Genomic DNA, 19,350 nt, shown 5'->3' with positions numbered 1-19,350 from the left:
GTGTGTCTGATCGTTCTTCTCTGTTGGCGCTCCTGTTAATCTGACCGTGGGAGCAGCATCTATATTTCATAAGAAGCCGACGGATTCCCTGACTGAACACATTTACTGCCAATCGATCAGACAGCGCCTCACAGGCACGCACACACACACACACACACACACACACACACACACACACACACACACACACACACACACACACACACACACACATGCTGGAGGTCTTTTAAGCCGGAGGAAAGAGGCAAAGAAATCAGCTGAAAGTGGTGAAGGAAAAGCAACAGGACCGGGTCGAAGAGAGGAAAACAATAAGACATTACAGCAATAAAACCTGCACCTAATAGCAATTTTATCATTTAGAAAATCACGACCGGAATATATTAAGAGTCCTCTTACCATAAAACTCCAATATTGTCGAAAAAAACTCAACCCAGTTAGACGTCTAATTCTTGTTAATGGAGCAGTAAGTGTTGGGGATTCTCACAAGGGATCCATTGGCCCTCAAGATTATTTTAACCTATTTAAGAATGATAATCTGATACATGAACCTCAATTTTCCCTTTTATTGTATTCACAACATAGAATTGACAGCACAAATAAAGAGAAAAATGACTTATATACTCAAGACTTGTAGCAAAGCATCACTCCCTTATTAACCTGACAGTATGTGAATATAAGTATTGTTTCATATTCTTTAAAACGTAATGATGGGTTTTTTCTTTATATGTTGATACATTTTAGTTAACAAAAAACATTTATAATTTAAACAATTATGGACCCACAAGTGAGAAAAGAGTCATTTAATTAATTTAAAATCCAGCACAAGCTCAATAATCTCTCCCTGTAATCTGCCATTGTTGTGTTCTTGGTTGTCATGGTGACCAAAGCCCGCGTTTGTGCGACACGTCTACCAGTTTTCATTACCGATGTGTGAAGTAAATATGGTTTTAAGTCAGAAGGACCGTAACGATGGATACATTTGAAAATATATTTCGGCTTCAATGCATTTCAGCAAAGTCACAATTATTCTAGTTGTAAAAAAAAATTATTTTAAACACTTGAAAAGAAAAAGAATTAATGAAACAATAATGTGCTGAGGTTACAACTTTTCTTGTTGTAACATGTATCTGTTACATGAGTTCTTCAAAGTGAAAATGATTCAAATTGTACTCCAATGAACAACAAACAAACCTTTTCATATTTACATAATTTTGTCCAGCCCAGTTTTTCCTGGTTACATGTGTCTGCAGTTTCTGTATGGGATGAGATAGAGGGGATCTTTTACTGAACAAACTTGCACACAATATGGGGTTTATCAAATTAAACACATTGTTTAGTACTCGTTCTGGACTTTTCTGTGTGAGGACTGCATGTTCTCCTTGAACCTATGTGGGTTTTCTCTGGCTGATCAGGGTCTCGACATGGCCGGCAGGTGGGAGCGTGAGCGGCTTAGTCAGGATCGAGTCAGGACCACACAGCCCTTAGTGAGACAGTGTTGTATTAATATGGATGTCAAACAACATGATAACAAACCTTCTAGAATCTCGAGAATCTTAATTTTATTCATGTATGTGTGGCGGCCCGTGCGTTCAGCTTTTAACTTCACTGTCATATTTTGGCTAGAAAGGCAAATTTTAGGCATCAAAATATGTAAAAAAAAAAAACAACCTGTAGAATTCATGATGTTCAGTGCCGTTTCAGTTGTTGACTCCTTTTAGGAGATGTGAGGCACTTTTAAAGTATTGGAGAGGTGGTTGTATTGTAATTGCAGTGATTCACGGTCCATTTTATTGCACAAGTTTTACACGTCGACAGCATCCTCTAAAATTCAGCTTTAAAAAGAAAATATGATTCCAGGTTAAAAGCTCGCCTCCCTCGTCGATCGCCTGATCTACTGCTGCGCTGTGTGGCTCTCCAGCTGTATATCGTGGGGAGCTGGAAGGGCCTGCGGGGGGTCGCGAGGGGAGCAGAGCGCATCATAAACTCACCACTCCTGCCTCACGCTCAAGACCGGCTGCATATTGAAGGACACATGTCTTACATGCGTACCGCCTACTTAAGATGCCAAACGTTTTCTCGTTTTCAAACGATGACAAGAAATTGGATTCTGATTCACTTTCGGCCGTTTAAAGATAAAAGAAGAAAGAAAGAGGACTCAACGTAATGCAGTATAATAACCCAGAAACACACACCAGCAGCAGCCCCACACACACGCAGAGTCACAACAGAAGATTGCACTTGAAAGAAACATTTGTTGCAGGCCGCTGAGCGCCTTGAAGCTTTCTGACTGCGGTGAAGATGTGGAAGTTCCTCGTGTACTCGCTGAAATCCGCCTTGAGGCATCCCTTCACCTCCAAGTATGTGTGTGTGGGAGGGAGCGTGAAAACTCACGAAGCACTCGGCTGCGTCGTCCATGATGCCCAGCTGAAAGCGTTGTTCGTCCTGGAAAGTCTTGGCCAGAGCGCTCCGCAGTGCATCTGATGGCAGGACGCGCTCACTGCTGAACTGGAACTGAGCGAAAATACTCTGTAGACACCGAGAAACATATAGAAATCCATTAATATTTCAGTTCACCGCTGCAAATACACCCTATATGCATTTAAACCTTTTTTTTTTTTTTCCTGGAAGACCACGGGCATTGTCGGAGTGTGTTTATGCATTTGTGTCTTCACCTCGGTCAGGCTGAAACAGAAACTTCTAAACATGGCTGTCCTGTAAGTGGCCCCCGTGTTCCTGTCAACTGACCCATAAAACGCTGCTTGTGAGGCCAGTTGTCAACGTGTCGGGGAACAAAAAGTGCCGTGCGGCGAAACCCTGCGACTGGACTGAAAGGAACGCCGTGGCTGAGGATCACAGCGCGGCTGCCCTCAATATCGGGCCGTATCAATAATAAATGCCACTTGTAGTGCACTTTTCTCCAACAAAAACAGGTCTGAGAGTGCTTTGTAGCAGTAAAATAGAAACCAAATCAAACTGTTGCGCTACCCTCGGAGGGAGAGAGAGAGAGAGAGAGAGAGAGAGAGAGAGAGAGAGAGAGAGGAAACAAGAAAAAGGGAAAGAGAGAGAGTCAGAAGAGTAAGAGGAATAGTGAGAGCTAGGCCACTAAAGTGTGTTTCGAGGGCAGCGTGTGGAGACAGAAGAGGACAGGATGGACTTTTAACGCGGCAGTGAACCCGAGATCATGAACCTGCTCGGAGATGTCCATTTATATTTAGAAATACAGGTTTGGTCACAATTTCAGGGCCACAATATTAAAACATAGACTTTTTTTTTTATTTTTATTTTTTTAATCTTTCTACTCTGTCAATCTTTTTTTCTAATCTGGCCAACTCCAACTATTTCAAAACACTTCAGAGATGCAAAAGGCATAAGGAGAACAAATAAGGCAGTCCTGTAACAACTCAGGTGAAAGGTCTTCGTATCTGCAACTGTCAGAACTGCTACATTTACATCTTTGCACTAAAGCTCAATTTGTTCATTTGTCTCGGTTTCACTTAAACTTATTCTGTTAGAAATATGTATTTTAAAGAAATAACAGTAACTCTAGCCTCAAATCATCATGATTATTAAAAAAAAATGCAATTAAAAGGCATCTCACTGGCCTACAGCAGCATTACAGAAGCAATATGACTGATTTATACGGCACTGGAAAGCCTGCAGTATTTATCCTCATGTTTCTCCCAAACTATGGCCAAAAAGGTCAATTAAACAGTAGAATTGTCTATATTTGCATAATCAAAATGACACAATCAGAGTTGTAGTAGTGGAAGTGAGGGACACTTCACCAATTTGAGATTGAACTATTTGACTTTTTGTAAAAATGACTTCCTTCTTGGTAAAACGTTTTTTAATTATTTTCATGCCATTGCAAAGTTGGTTTATTTAATTGGTGCCATATTCCTAAGGATCATGCACTTGTGAGATGAGCAGCAGACCTGAGTAGGGGGCTGTGGCAACACAACATTTGCCAAATCTGAGCCACTGACTCAGGCGTCTCTCAGTACACAGAGATATCTGCCACCAGTGAAAATCCCATATCTTCACAGGCTGGGATCAATCTCTTTCCTACACACTTGCAGTGACAGCAGTAATCACAGTTTTGAAAATCACAATCACAAAACAGTCACATCTAAGCCATATCTCAGTCCAAGCACAGGCAGAGAGAGTGACTGTTGACTGAGCGGTATGAAAAGAGAGATACCGTAATTTCTGGACTATTGAGCGCACCTGAATATAAGCTGCACAGATCAAATTTAAAAAGAAAAAAAAAGGAGAAAAAGAAAGGTCAGAGTTACGTGATGCACCCGAACGCATCAATCATGTATCAGCATGAAGCTCGTGAACCCGTAAAAATCCATAAATTATCCACGTCATTGTTTAAGCCACAGGGTTCGTAGCGTGTCAAAAAAGTAGCGACTTATATAGTCGGGAAATTACGGTAAAAGCATAGATGGCTTTCTTAACATTCCCAAAGGATAAAAATGCCGTAATTTTTATTTGTTGTAAAAAAAAATTTAAAATCTGACTTGGTAAGAAAATACCACATCAAAACCTATTTTTGAACATTGATAAAACAGTCAAAAAGAAAAATTAACAAAACTACCTTAAAACACACTTAAGTTATTACCATGCATAATATGAGGAGGTATAGATCAGCACTATAGTGTCTTGTGTTAAAGTCATGCCATCATACATATACATGACTGCTGTCAGGAATATAGAATATTTAACACCTGGCCCATAACTTCCCTTGACACCAGTGACTCCTGACATGTATTTGCACCTCAAAGGTTTTTCAACCTGTGAACTGAATCGCAATCAGATTGCCTCCGACCTGATTCATAACAGCTACTTGTTTTTTTTAATAAAGGATGTTTAACAAGCTGGTTTATAGCTTAGGCAGCATGTTTTTCATCATGAGCTGTTTTTCACTCGACGTTCTCTTGTTCGAGCCGCTTTATTTCAAAAACTTGCAGCTTCTGCGTCACACATGAATGAGACTTGGCCGCTTGAGAAACCATTACTGGTTCACCACTAGTCAAAAGCACTAACAGCTGCAGATGTGGTCAAACCTGCCCAAGTCTTTACTGTTTCCCATTTCCCTCCATTCAACACATCAAAATGTTCAGTTGTTTAGTAACACATCCCACCCATTAATAGGTGCCACGATGTCGAGATGATCGGTGTTATTCATTTTGATTGTCACTGTGTCAGTGGTCCTAATGATAAGGCTGATTAGTGTTTGTCACATAAGCTTCTAACTTGTGCGTTCTGTGTAAAAGCATGACTAAAAGTGTGTTTCTTTTCTTTTTCTTCTTTCTTCGGACCAAGAAACTGCACCTCAAGTGTGATGACAGCATAAATTCACCTAAAACCAAATCAGGCTTAAACGAATGTAAGAAGAAGCAGATTATATCTGAGATGGAAGTCCAAATCTGCATCTCATCTAAAGAAGTGAGCGTTTAACAATCCTCGTGTGCTCGGCTTTTTTAACTTCAGGTCCCATTAATGACATTGTGGAAGCAAGATGGCTGTGATCCTATGGAGAGAACATGTTATAAAACAATAGGCCGGGGTGTGTGAGTGTGTGTGTGCCAGCCGAGGCCTGGCAATGGGAAAGGTAATGCAGTCATGCTGACAGAAGTGTGTTGGAGAGAGAGAGAGAGAGAGAGAGAGAGAGAGGAAACAAGAAAAAGGGAAAGAGTCAGAAGAGTAAGAGCAATAGTGTGTGTGTGTGTGTGTGTGTGTGTGTGTGTGTGTGTGTGTGTGTGTGTGTGTGTGTGTGTGTGTGTGTGTGTGTGTGTGTGTGTGTGTGTGTGTGTGTGTGTGCGCTGACTGCAGCAATGCGCCAAGGAGAATGGAGGGGGAATATACCCTACAGAGAGAGAGGGAGGAGGAGGAGGACAGGGAGAGATGAGGCAGAGTAAGAGAGGTGTGTGTGTGTGTGTGTGTGTGTGTGTGTGTGTGTGTGTGTGTGTGTGTGTGTGTGTGTGTGTGTGTGTGTGTGTGTGTGTGTGTGTGTGTGTGTGTGTGTGTGTGTGTGTGTGTGTGTGTGTGTGTGTCTGAAGACAGGGCCAATCGACACCAACTCCCACATCCATTCATCTTTCTTGCTTCGTTTTCTCCCACTTTCTCCTCTTTTTCCTTCTCGCTTCTCCGCTTCATTGTGGCCTGTGTGTGTGTGTGTGTGTGTGTGTGTGTGTGTGTGTGTGTGTGTGTGTGTGTGTGTGTGTGTGTGTGTGTGTGTGTGTGTGTGTGTGTGTGTGTGTGTGTGTGTGTGTGTGTGTGTGTGTGTGTGTGTGTGTGTGACAGTGTTTTGCTGTTGAGAGAGATAAAGTGTTGCAGTGATTTCTAGAGGGATAGCCACAGGCAGACTCTGAACTTCTGTTTACTACAACGGCAGGCGTCTTTATCTGCTGCAGATAAACCCGGCGAAATCGCGCACAATCCGGCCAGAATAAAAGAATCCACAAATGCCATTTATCTGGGTTCCCCTAAAAATGGCTGTTTGAAAATTTAACACGCCATTAAAGTTCATTTGCTTGGGTGTCTCGCTCGGTTATTCAGAGACTTTTATCTCTCCGTTGCTGTGGGGACGACATCGAGGAAACAGACTGTAAGAACGTCGTCACATCTGTTCTCTGGCAGGACGGCTAATGAAAGGTGACAGGAAAATACGAACACTTAACACGGCGACAATACCTTTGATTTCTACGCCCACAGCTGACTGACACGCCACACACCTGCTGTCGCGGTACGGCGAGGAAGATTTGCGAGCGTCTTAAGGTGCATGCGTGTTGCAGGCTGGCGTGTTCGGCATGCAAGCAAGTGTGTGTGTGTGTGTGTGTGTGTGTGTGTGTGTGTGTGTGTGTGTGTGTGTGTAGCATCCCAGCGTGGGCTCTGCTACCTCAGCGCTTTCAGTCAGCCAATTAATTACAGAGAAGCGCTGGAGACAGAGCAGCATGTAGAACACACACATCGACACTGCTACACACAAAAACACACACACACACACACACACACACACACACACACACACACACACACACACACACACACACACACACACACACACACACACACACACACATACATACGACTCCACCACAGCACGTTACACACAACACTTCCCTTCGTCTCAGACACATATTTGTCATCATCAATGCAACAAATGGTTGGAACGGAGCCGCATGATGCTCGTTCATTATGAGGATTTCTCATCTTTAAAGATCTTCGTCGGTTACTTTCTGTTCAGCAGCTGGTAAAAAAAAAAAAGAAAAAAAAAAAAGAAACACACAACAGTGATTCAACCTGTAGCTATGTGGTGAAAACAGTTAAATGGACGCGGAATATGTTATACTACAGTGACGACAAAAAAAAAAGCAAATTCATTCAAGTGTTCTTGTTAAAATATGAAACTTTCAAGTGGAAACTATTTTTCCATTTAATTGTAGTCTTTATTCCACCAGTAGAAGTGTGAAAGAAATGGAGATGAGAATTAAGGAGAAGAAGAAGTGAGGAAAAGGACAATCATTAAAAGAAATTAAAAAATAAAACCTAGGGTAACAAGAGAATAACAGAAGGGTACAAAGCGTCGGACAGCCGATAGAGATTAATGGTGGGTGACCACTGAGAGAGGCAATGAGTACATTTAAACAGCACATGGTGCTAATTGGGAAGGCCAATGAGGTTAAGATGTACAGGTGGTCCCACAGTGGAGGATGAGGTGTAAAGTGGGATCCATCCGTCTCTCTTACTCCCTCCATGATGTAAAAACTCCTTTTACTGTGTACTTCTATTTGTGTTTATTATAGTTATTCATCTGTAATCATCTTCCTTTCTGTTGTTCTAAATGTTATCATGCATTCCCGGCTGCGCCTTAGAGTTTCTAAGGGATTATTAAAGCGCTCCTGTTGCATTGTAGTTGATTCTATTCTGACACAGTTAACAACAATGGCTCGTAGACTGATTATAAGATGGTTGGACTACATCTAGATGGATTTCAAAGATGGATCATTTCGATTGGGTTTTCTGTATCCGCATATTCCACTCCCTTTGTGTTTCATGTGTAGAGACGTGTCCGCACAAGAGAAGAACCTACAGGAAGTAATGTGACATGCGGCAGTTTGGTGCAAAACAAATCTTTTCGGGGTTTAACTTCCTCCTAAAACCTCCTCTATTTGGGGAATTCTTCTCCCCCGTCAGTACACAAGCCCTGTGGTGAGTTAGTGTTCAGTAAATGGGCAAACACACAACTCGAGCGTGGATAACCACAAAGTATCAAAGCCTACCCAAACCATAGGCTGGGAAAATTCCCATGAGCACCTTCTGTCAGAGCTTAAATACTTTGATAAAACAAACAATAACCATCTGTCTGCCGCATGTCTCCACGAGCAGCATGAGAGCCTCAATGCATCATTAGACGGCAAACAGCATCAACAGCCGACAACGTTCAGGCTTCATTACGACGTTAGGACGAAAAAAACCACGGGAAAGCCTTCCAGGATATCTCGCCAAGCTCTTGGTGTGTCACGCAAACCCATATGGAAAAGGAAGATGCTATTTTTACAGGATACGCACGTTATTTTTTTAACTTTCATGTTGTAAAACTTTGAAACTCTAGTTTCCTTCCAGTCTTGAAAACGAGCCTTTCATATATCGTATCCAAAAGCTACAAAAGGCATTTGATGACTCCTGCGAGTTTGATGCTTTTACCATTGCAGCTGTTACTTTTAAGATATTAAGTATTCAGCGCGAATGTATTTGGGCATAATGTATACCTGCAGATCCGGGTATCTATGACTTGGTACCTATGATGTCTAACAATGCCCTCACATAAATGTTTATAGGTATCAGGACAGAAACACAGGAGATATCAATCACTGTTAGAAATGTAATGTAATGTAATTTGAGTATTTTCACCTCTCGCTCCAAATACTGAGAAAAATGTATGTATTATAATTACCTTCAGTTAAATATCTTATTCTGCGGTCTCGATTTTTGGAAGCATATATCAACGAAGCCGCTTCTGTTATTTTAAATGGAAACACCTTTCTTTGAACCAAGTAGCCGAGTATTTTAGAGGGTTGCATAATCAGCACAAACGGCAAAAGCTTCCCTGCTGTGTTTATTAGCAGGCAGGTCTGTCCAATTTGGATTTGTATTGGCTCAGAGGATTGTTTGAACACATTCAAGAGACCAAAACACAAAGGCTTGTTTTGCTAAATGCCTGAGATTAATAATGGTGAATCACAAAACGGTCTATACTTCTAATTTAAAATGCACCGGCCTATTTTGTAGTGTTGCTGTAATTTTTTTCTCCCTGCATGCCACGTGTAGTTTTTCTGATTTCATTTGCATTTTATGGCACCGGGGTTTGTCTTGTTGCGTGTTTCTATAGCGAGTTACTGCAAGATGTCACGTTGTGTTGTGTTCTTGCACATTATAATCTTTATGCGTTGGCTTTGAGTTCATAAAGAATGACGATTTTAATAGTATAGAACAAAGAAAAAAGCAAATGTATATTAGCAAGACCATCTTATATCAGTAAGTCATGGAACCCTTTGAAACCAAGCCTATTTTTCTTTTTTTCTTAATAATTATGTACCTTTAAGTTCACATAATGGCCCACAGGCCCCCTTTTGTGTACATTCCTCATAGTAGAGCGATTGATATTCCATTATATAACAAAATAGAAACAGAAAAGAGGCAGAGGTGAGCGGTGGGCCGCTATTAGAAATGGTAGAAATGATCACAAAAATGGAACACACTGAAAGAAATGTAAGTAATTCAGTGCCACGCACAAAAATAATCAGCAAAATTGATCGCAGTTTTACCTTCAAGGCGCAAAAGATGCACGAGTCCTCCATGCACTTGTGAGTGGTCAGCTGTCGAAAGCTTCTGCGGAAGATGTCGAGGTGCCACAAAACCTGCAAAATAAAGCAGAAGTTTATCCTCTAAGTCTCCGGTGCCACTGGAATGATGTATCTGTCTCTTCCTCTTTCCTAAGTTTTGATTTATCCGAACAGCCTGGTCACCCCCAAACAACACAGGCGACATGAGCCGCTGTAGGTTTTTTGAAGGAGAATTATTACCCAAGTTTAGAGACCCTAAAAGAATGTGGTGTGTTTCTGACTCATGACTTTAGCAAAATCATCTCGAGAGCATGCCAAAATGTTAAAAACTACAGTGACTTAAAAAAAATTACAAGATAAATTTTCAAAGGAAAAATCCGTTTTACCAAAAGCACCTTGATTGTGAGAAAAACACGTCTGGACGATGAAATGTAACCACACAAATATACTTTTCCAATTTGTTAACTGGTAGCAAGCAAATGATAAAAATTACTTAAGTTAAGAAAAGGACGCCTGTCTAAGAGAATATGAATTCTAAATTTAAAAAATGTAAAAATTCTTGTATTTTTTTTAATCAATTAGAAAGACATAGGCAATCAGACGCCTGACTGTGAGGACCCTAAAGTATCAGAGGCTCAAAACAAGAGTGAGCAGCAGGATAGGATAGGGTCAAACCTATATACTCAGCTCAACCGACACACTTTTGTTCCTTAAAAAAGCAGGACAATTTAAAACTAAAGTTATCTGACCCCATGGGACAAGACTTGAATCCGAAAAACATTGTTGGAACAAAGAAATCTAACAAAAATAAGTTTTTAGTTTTGTTTTTGTTACCTTTTGTGTGTAATTTTCAGTCTTCATATGCTTTGTACATTCATTATCATCTAAACACATTTTAGTTCAGGGGCCACATGCGGCCAAATTTCATCTTGAGTCGGCTGGACTGGTAAAATAGTGCCATAATAACCTGAATTTAACTTTAACGTTTTTCTTTATTGTGGCGCAAAGTATGAATGGTGAAAATGTTACAATTTTAATCCAGACTGAAGAATTACTACTGAAAAGGACAGTAATGTCAACATTAAGCAAATTTTAATGAAACCTTCTGATGCAAAATACAGTGAAATGTTTAAAAATAAAACTTCTCTCTTATAGCTGTTATGCATGGTGTCACATAATCCCCCGTATGTATGACGCCCCCCAAAAGTCACATTTATTTAATTAAGATGTAATTTGCTTTTGATTTTGATTGACTTTTGCAGATTTATAGTTTACATTGTTTCACTGTATAAAAGCTGCGAAATAGTAACTTCCATGTTTTCCCAAGAAAACAGCCACAAATAAATGATAATATCTTCCTAAACACACAGTGAACAGCTCAGGCCTGGTTGCCAGTGTGGCGCAGCGTGTCGTCTGGCGTGTTCCCCTTACAGGCTTCACCCAAGTCCGAAATAACTGCTTACGGCCAGAGTGGTGGCGGGATTTGAGAGGAAAGCCATGGCCATGTGCTGATTTTTTTTTTCTTTTTTAACACTTGACAAAAATTACATAGAATTAACCAAAAAAAATTTTTTATTAAAAATGAAAGCAAGTATAAATGCCATGTGGCACCAGGGAGCGTGGCACTGAGATCACAAGGAGAGAAACACCTCAGACCGTTTGGTTTTCCTGCCAAAACCAAGTGTCAGTGTAGTTCTGTGTTGAATTTAAAGTGGCGAGGCTGCTCTAATATTTTTGGTGAGGACTGTTACAGCTGCAGGGATGGACTCCACTGTTATCTCCACGGTGTGTGGTTCTTTCCTGATTGGGCTTGATTGATTTAATTTCCCTATTCGAGAACGAAAGCTGCAGTCCTGGTGTCTGAACCACAGCAAACTCCAGTAATTAATGACTTAGTCGGATGTTCTGACTCACTGTCATGATAAATTGGGGGGAAAAAACATTGTCCTCCATCAGGTTTCCTGTCGCCTAAGACAAACAAAAATGAATCGAATGACTTCCTGTATTGCAAAATGGTTGCAAAGAATCAACACCCAAGTCTACCGCTCAGTATGGCTTTCAGCCATTTTCAGCTAATTGTTTTCCCCAACAGCTCCCGCGGAGCGCGCTTTCTACTTTGTATATTTTCAGCAATGAAAGAGACTCCGAGCCAGAGATACTGTGGGACAGACAGGAAATTACCAGTACAAAGCTTTAAGAAACTACAAAGAACACATACAAAGTGGTAGATAAGTGAGGTAAACCTTTTCTTGTCCTTCTCTCCGTCTCTCTCGTGCATAATTAGAGGAAAAGGCTCTTAGTACATTAATTCAGCATGCTGAAAGATAATATTGACACAGCAATGTCCCTCAGGCTTTTACTGAGATCTGCAGGACCACACACACACACACACACTACACGATTACAGTATGCACTGTAGGTCCAATACAGTGTGTGTGTATGTATGCAGCCTATACAGGGCCGTACAGTGTATGTATGTGTGTGTTAAGCAGAGAGTGATAAGTGGAGGAAAGAAGGGGCAGCGGATGACAGACTGCATGCTGACGCTAGTGTATAAGGTCTATCTACCCCCCCACTTCCCCCCCCACCCCTCTGTTTCCCCTCCTCTCTCTGTAGTTTATTTGGTCGTGATGAATCGGCTCCCTGCACAGCACTGCAGCAGCCACAAGGAGGGCACAATCGCTCCATGCCCGTCTCTCAGCATCCGTCCATCCATCTCCCTTTTTCCCCGGTACTCCACCTTTGCACAATCCTCTCTTTCATTCTTGCCGTCTCTCCCTGCTCTCCCCATCATTTGTATAATTTGTTTCACCCCTCTGGACCTTCCATCCTTTTTTGGGGGCTTGAGAAAAAAGAAAAAAACAAAACAACGGACAGGTTGCAGGAACCTGCGGGTGAAAACTACACTACAACTAGCAACAATGAACAAAATAAATAAACTGAGCTCATTTGCACATGTTTTTGCTTGCTGCCATTATATAAGGAACAGATCATACTTGATGCAAAAAGACTGATTCGGGTTGGCAGGCACTTTGGAGGACTTTCAACTGTGAGCCGATGTGTCATATTTGCGTGAGTCATGGAGTTACGGGTAATGAAACAACAAAGAAAGTGATATTTGTTCACAGACTTTGTGCTTAACCGTTTCCACGGTGGAGATCAGAGTGTAATTTTGTATCCAAACACAGCCAGTAGCATGGCGTGTGCAAACGTCTTGCAAGACCAAATGAATTTGACCTGTAACGCTCCTGCCTGGACCAGCAGATATGGACGAATCGTGTATCGGTCTTGTTGAAATTGCAGTTGAAAACTTTCAGAGACGGACATAAATCAGTTTTGTAGATGTTATAGGAGTCTTACAAACTCAGAAAGGTGTCGTTTTAATTATTCGCCACTCAAAATGTCAAGTCCTTTTGCGTCTGGGTTTTGTCCACTGACACTGACCTGGTGATAAGGACAAATGGATTTGCAGTATTTCTTGTTTCTTTCATCCATAGAGAACAAACTTATTTATTATAGTTGCAGAGCTGTAACTGACTGAATTGGCGATGTACTTTCATGCGGAAATTTCTAAAAAAAATAACCAAGGGCTTTGGGAGGAACTACGGCACTTCTTCAGACGCAGGGTTTTCCCAGAGTGCTTCCGGACGAGGCCCTGCTTCAAAGGTTAAAGCCAGGAAGTCACAGACTGAACAGAAAAGATCGTAACACGACTGCCTGCAACTACATGTAGACACTATTATTTTCAGATTTTTATGTGATAAACCCTGTATCATTACTGTATACAAATATTATACAGTATATTTTGTTGCAACTCTAATAATAAAGAAAATAATCACACATATTACATATCTTGTACTATCCAAGCAGTAAAATCGGCCTTTTTTTTCCCCGAATGTCCAACAATAGAATGAATGTCTCATCATTGTCTTTGTTTTACTATATTGTTCTTATACGTCTGCAACTCTGTATGATTTTATGTCGGACAATGGAAATTAGCCTTGCGCTAAATCCGTCTTATTTACTGCGACCTTGTGTAAACTCATGGGATTATATGTTCATTAATACTGTCAAATCCAAATACAGAAAGAAAGAATATAATCTCCAGAATTTTGGCTTAGTGGAAAGAAGGCTATTATGGAAATGTTCCCATCTAATGAACTATCTTTTTACAAAAAAGTAGAAATTTTCAATGAAAAATAATCCAATATCGAAATTACATTTCAAAATGCAGTATATTGCTATTAACGCGTCACTCGTTTTCGTTTCATATCTGTCCGTTTCAATGCCTCCCAAAAAACACGACTCTTACTTTGTGCTTAACAAGACAAATCTGCTGAAACATCACGCAGTATGCATGTTTTCACAAATTCACTCCCGCTGTATAACTTTGATGGTAATGCTAACCTCACTGACGTGGCTTTAATGTTTAACACTGCTCTCCGACTGAAGTCTCAGTGACTTAGTGTTAATGAAACGGTGCAATCCCCACTTTATAAATTTTAAACAGCAGGAATATTACAGCAAGGGTCCGGTTGACTAAGATCCTGGATAAAGTGTGCGAAATGTCATGCTCAGGCAAATAGATTACACTTTCAATGCATGCGATCCACTAAGAGTAACACCGTAGTGGACTTCTCATCGCAGGCGCAAGATGAAACGAGATAGTGTGGAAAAAGAATAAACTGCCTCCTAGTGAAATGTTACAGAGCTGTGAGTACAGATGAAGAGGCCAAATCGTGAATGCAAATAATGTAAATGATCAGTGATTATGAGGCGCTTTAAGAAAGGCAGCAGGTGGTTTTAATGATAAGAAACATCCCCACTGTCACAGAGAGGTATTTCCTCTGCGTCAGCGGAGCGGTATAAATATAAATCACATAGAAACAAACCCACGACAGCATTCAATGAGGAGGTCTTTCTAATCTGATCAGCTCTGCAGCACCTGCCCCGCTCTGCTGTCTGTGGCTGTGGTAGCTGATTTCTGCCCTGCCCGTCCCCGGCTCCTCTCCAATTACCACATGAGGTAACATCATCTCCCCTCCTCTGCTTTTTTTTTGTGTACCACACGATACTGCTGTCATTGCAATAGCCGCTCGCTAATTTTTCATGCACCTTCGACTTGCGTTATCAGGTAGGAGGTTTTCACAGCTCCCGGGTTGGAGGTTTAACAGATGACATTATTGTTCTGTGGGTCTCCTCAAGCGTCTCGGTAAAGTTTAACGGTAAGCATGCAGATTACAGAGACAACAAAAGAAATGTAGCTCAATGGATATAATACAGATTATTGTGAATACGCACCTCTGGATTTCTACTTCTACCTCTACCTGACCTCCACAATTAACCTCTCAGCTCGTGTGCATGACCCGGCAGCCCTTTCATCCAGCAGACTTCAACCCGGGGAAATAGTACTCGAATACATTTACAAGTTACTTCTTACTTTAGCCGCTACCACTTGGCCATGTAACTAATTTCCCTCCTATTTAGGGTCATTTGTAGAGTTGTAATAGAGGTGTGACGACTGGTTCATTCAGCTGAAGTTAGTCTGGAGTCAAATGGCGCACTCGCATCCGCGTGGCGTTAACCAGTCATTATTGGAATCAGATCGTCTTCTACCGCATGTGCTCCCAAAAGAAGGATGCGACTCTCAGTTGTCGTGCGGAACCGGGTGCAGCAAGAAAAACAGCTGAGATCAACTGCTAATATGAAGACTGCTGCAGACAGCTGTTCTAAAGGGAAGTTACAAGGTTTATTGAATGCCACCGGCTGCCTTGGGGAGCAGGGCGGAGAGACAGCAGCTTTACCAGCGCGTTACCAACAAAACGCATTACTTTCTTAGTTAGAATTGTCTTCGTTTTCTCCCTTCATGGATCGTCTGCATCCATCTCACCTTATTACCGGGCGGAGTATTCAAAAAATATATTATGTTTTAAAGTTCAATAGAGTCAAAAGTGTGTAATCATTAGATTACGTGGTGAAAAAAATATTGTACGATATTAGAAAACTACAGCAAAAGCCTTATCTAAGTGTTTCTAGTGATGTAACTAAATAGGGAGCTCGGCCAGAAAGTGGATGTTTATTTAACTGCAGTGCCATCAGATAGCTGACAACAGTCTTTACAATGAAAATCATTTCTTATTACTGTTCAATTTCCTGAAACCAACATCAACAATTAGAGAGACCAAGCGCTGTTAAGAGTCATATGGCAAATCAAGACTCCCAGAAATGCTACTGAACTGCTCTGTTTTCTCCAATAATGCAAACTCATTTCTATTGTCCAATGCTTTTTTTTTTTTTCACTGCAGGAGGCTGCAGCTTTGTATCAACGATTTAATAGCACCCTGCAAACCTCTGCTCAGTCGACCCAAAGCAAAGATTCTTTTGGTTTCTCTCTATCATCCATCAAATGAGGCAAACTGACACGTTGAAGAAAAAAAAAAAAAAACATGAGCGTAAAACACGCAGAAAACAGGATGAACTGCAAGTTAAATTGGTATGAAATTTGCAGAATGAGGGTAGAGATGAATGAGACGCTGCCTCTGTACTGCTGCTACTGCATCACACACAAACACACACATACCGACACACACACACACACATACCGACACACACACACACCGACACACACACACACACATACCGACACACACACACGGCGCTGCCTTATGAGTGAACCCATGTGTCCCAGCTTCATCAAAGCCAGTGCACTCTACACCTCCTTCGGCTATTTTCACCTGTGTCTACACGCTGGAAAGCTGCTCCATCCTTCTCCCTCGTTAAACCACACAAACTCACGCAGAACAAACAGCCGAGGCTGCTGATGCTGATGCCACACAGCAGCTCCACTGCAGCATCGCGGGGTTAACTTCCCTACCCAGAGGGCCCTTAGGGGCAGCAGGAGTATTTCACTTACTATCAACGCACTCATCGTGGAGCATTACGCTAATTGGTTACGGCAAACTGATGACCACAGACAGCAATATTTATGCAAGGACGATGATTAAAAAGTGAAGTACAAAAGGGGAGTATGTTCACTGCTTTTTGGTTTGGTGGTGCTTTGCTGCATCGTGATGGAAATAGTTCTGTGTTTTACATTTTGAGATATTAGCGTCCTCCTCCATTTTTATCTCATTTTTCAGATCAAATAATCAAGACAAATTATGGAGCAAAGTTCTCCATATTGATGGCTTGACCTGCTCCAATCAGTACAGAGAGAGGGAGAGAGAGAGAGAGAGAGAGAGAGAGACATACTGCACAGTTCTTTAACGCTCTCTCAGTTCATCCTCACTCGTCTGTGTCCTGTAAAACATCCCGCTCCCGCTTTGTGTGTGTGTGTGTGTGTGTGTGTGTGTGTGTGTGTGTGTGTGTGTGTGTGTGTGTGTGTGTGTGTGTGTGTGTGTGTGTGTGTGTGTGTGTGTGTGTGTGTGTGTGTGTGTGTGTGTGTGTGTGTGTGTGTCCTTGAAGTGGCCCAGTTCTCTGGCCACTGTAGCTGCTTTGCATCCCTTTGTTGAGGCCATTTCTTCGTTTCGCAAATAAACTTTCTGTCCTTCACTGTGTCTTTTCATCTGTCTCCCAGTCCCTTACACCAGCGCCACCCTCCATCCTTTCATCGCTCTCTCCCACTCTCCTCTCAAACGTTGTATTTTTTCCTCCTCTTACCTTGCTGGACTCTTTCGCTCCCCTCTTTCTTCCTGCAGTATCCCCTTCAGTCTTCTCTTCGTTTTTTTCATACTGTATACTCCTCATCCCTCTTCTCTCCTCTTCACATTTATTCCTCCGCTCTCTTCGACTCTCCCTAAGCTTCTGCCCCATCGCCTCCCCTCCCTCTTCTGCTTACTTCAACCTCACACACTTCTTTTCTCTCGCTCTCTCTCTCTCTCTCTCTCTTATTCACGCCAGCAGTCGAGGCAGTTCTGTGTGTGTGTGTGTGTGTGTGTGTGTGTGTGTGTGTGTGTGTGTGTGTGTGTGTGTGTGTGTGTGTGTGATAAGAGACGTAGCAGCAGCAGTGCAGTGTGACCATCTCCTCTGCACACAGGCTGGACGTCCCGTCCACACGGAGGCCACAAGCTGCCAAAACCCACCGACAACATGCGAACACCCGTTAATGTGGCACTAATCTCCTCCCTGTCACGTTTTAATAGCAATTTACTGCAGTGTGAGGAGAAGCAGGAAGGGGGGGGGGGGGGGGGGGGGGGGGGGGTTGGATTGTGGGTGTATGTGTTTTAAAGTAGAAGCTGTTTTCTGGGGAAGAACTGCACAAACGTTGCTCTTACAAAGTTTAACACAAAATTGAGACAAAAGTACATTAGCATTGACGCAACATACAACAGAGGCACCGCCGAGGCAGTTGTGATACTGTAATGTTATCACAACCAATTCTGTTGCACTTGAATGGAGTTTATGTACACCGTCCTCACTTCAGTCGTTGGTCTTATTCACTCTTTCACTCAGACTTTCACACGCCAATGGAGACGGAAGCTCAGGTGTTCAATCTCCACCTGGACCGACTTGAGGTTCAACATCTTTCCCATAGTTCCTTTTATCTTCAGTCGTTGCTGTTATTGTTGCTGGACTGATCAAGAAAAAGAGATCTCTGGTCTTAACATCTTGTTAAATAAAGATTTGACAGATCATATTTAATTGTTTTATGACTGAAGACCTTTCAGGGACTATCAAGTCACCTTTTGGTTCAAGCTAAGCCTCAAAGTTTTCTGAATACTACAGATTATTACAACAAAGCCACAAATAGAAATGTTGAGCCTTTTTGGTTGAATTGGCTTGGACACACTCAATTCTAAGGAACTGACCCAAATGTGTAGATTGGAATCAGGTGGTAAACTTGACCAGCTGAGACCGCGTCATGGTCTCGAAAATCCCCATGAAAAACATGCTTGTCTGCTCATACCTTCTGATTGCCCTGCGTCTGTGAGTGTGTGTTTATCCAACTGACCTGCAGAGCACTGTTGAGGAAGCAGCTGTTCTGTCCCGGCTCGTTGCTCAGGCCTTTGCTGGGGGCAATAGAGGTCATGGTTCTCGGGGTCACCAGCCCCTGCGCCCCACCTACCGCTCCGCCACCGGACGCAAAGTAGTTCCTCTTCCACGACATCACTACCTGGACGCCCCCGTTTCCAGGGGCGGGGCGGCAGACCAAGCAATGGCCTCTATGTCACTCCCATGAGAAAGGACGAGGGAGAATGAGAGAAACGTGGCGGAAGAGGAGGAGGAGGAGACGGGCGGAGGAAGAGGAGGGAGGTGGCGGCTGTGGGTTGTGGAGATGCGGTGTGTCTTAGAAGGGGATTTGGCACCCATACAACCCTCCCCCTCTCCAGTTTTGACTTAAATCTGTCCACTTGTGAGAGCCAGCGGTTGTTTTTTTTTGTTTTTCTGTTTTTAGCTCCCCGGATTTAACAGTTTGTGTTTGAAGACATGAGAGCGTTTCCAAAGCGTCCTTTGGCAGATTCTGTCAGATAAAAGTGGATTAGACAGCGTTGCTGCT

The 19,350-nt window shown here is 42.2% G+C and overlaps 1 protein-coding gene across 1 annotated transcript in view; it reads right to left on the bottom strand.

Moving 5' to 3' along the window:
• usp54b (ubiquitin specific peptidase 54b) overlaps window positions 1-18,960 on the bottom strand; it is a gene marked incomplete at its 5' end in the record, with an annotated part of 50,939 nt that extends 31,979 nt beyond the window's left edge. Inside the window, 3 exons of the mRNA XM_080484553.1 lie at window positions 2,392-2,526; window positions 9,837-9,929; window positions 18,805-18,960. Of these exons, the coding sequence (XP_080340679.1) occupies window positions 2,392-2,526; window positions 9,837-9,929; window positions 18,805-18,960 (384 nt within the window). The remainder of the gene's footprint in view (window positions 1-2,391; window positions 2,527-9,836; window positions 9,930-18,804) is intronic.
• Window positions 18,961-19,350: the final 390 nt, after the last annotated feature.

This window comes from Lipophrys pholis (genome assembly GCF_963383615.2).
Source record: "Lipophrys pholis genome assembly, chromosome: 1".
NCBI lineage: Eukaryota > Metazoa > Chordata > Actinopteri > Blenniiformes > Blenniidae > Lipophrys > Lipophrys pholis.
Note: the sequence above shows the minus strand (reverse complement) of the source record. Positions and strands in the feature narration are given on the sequence as shown.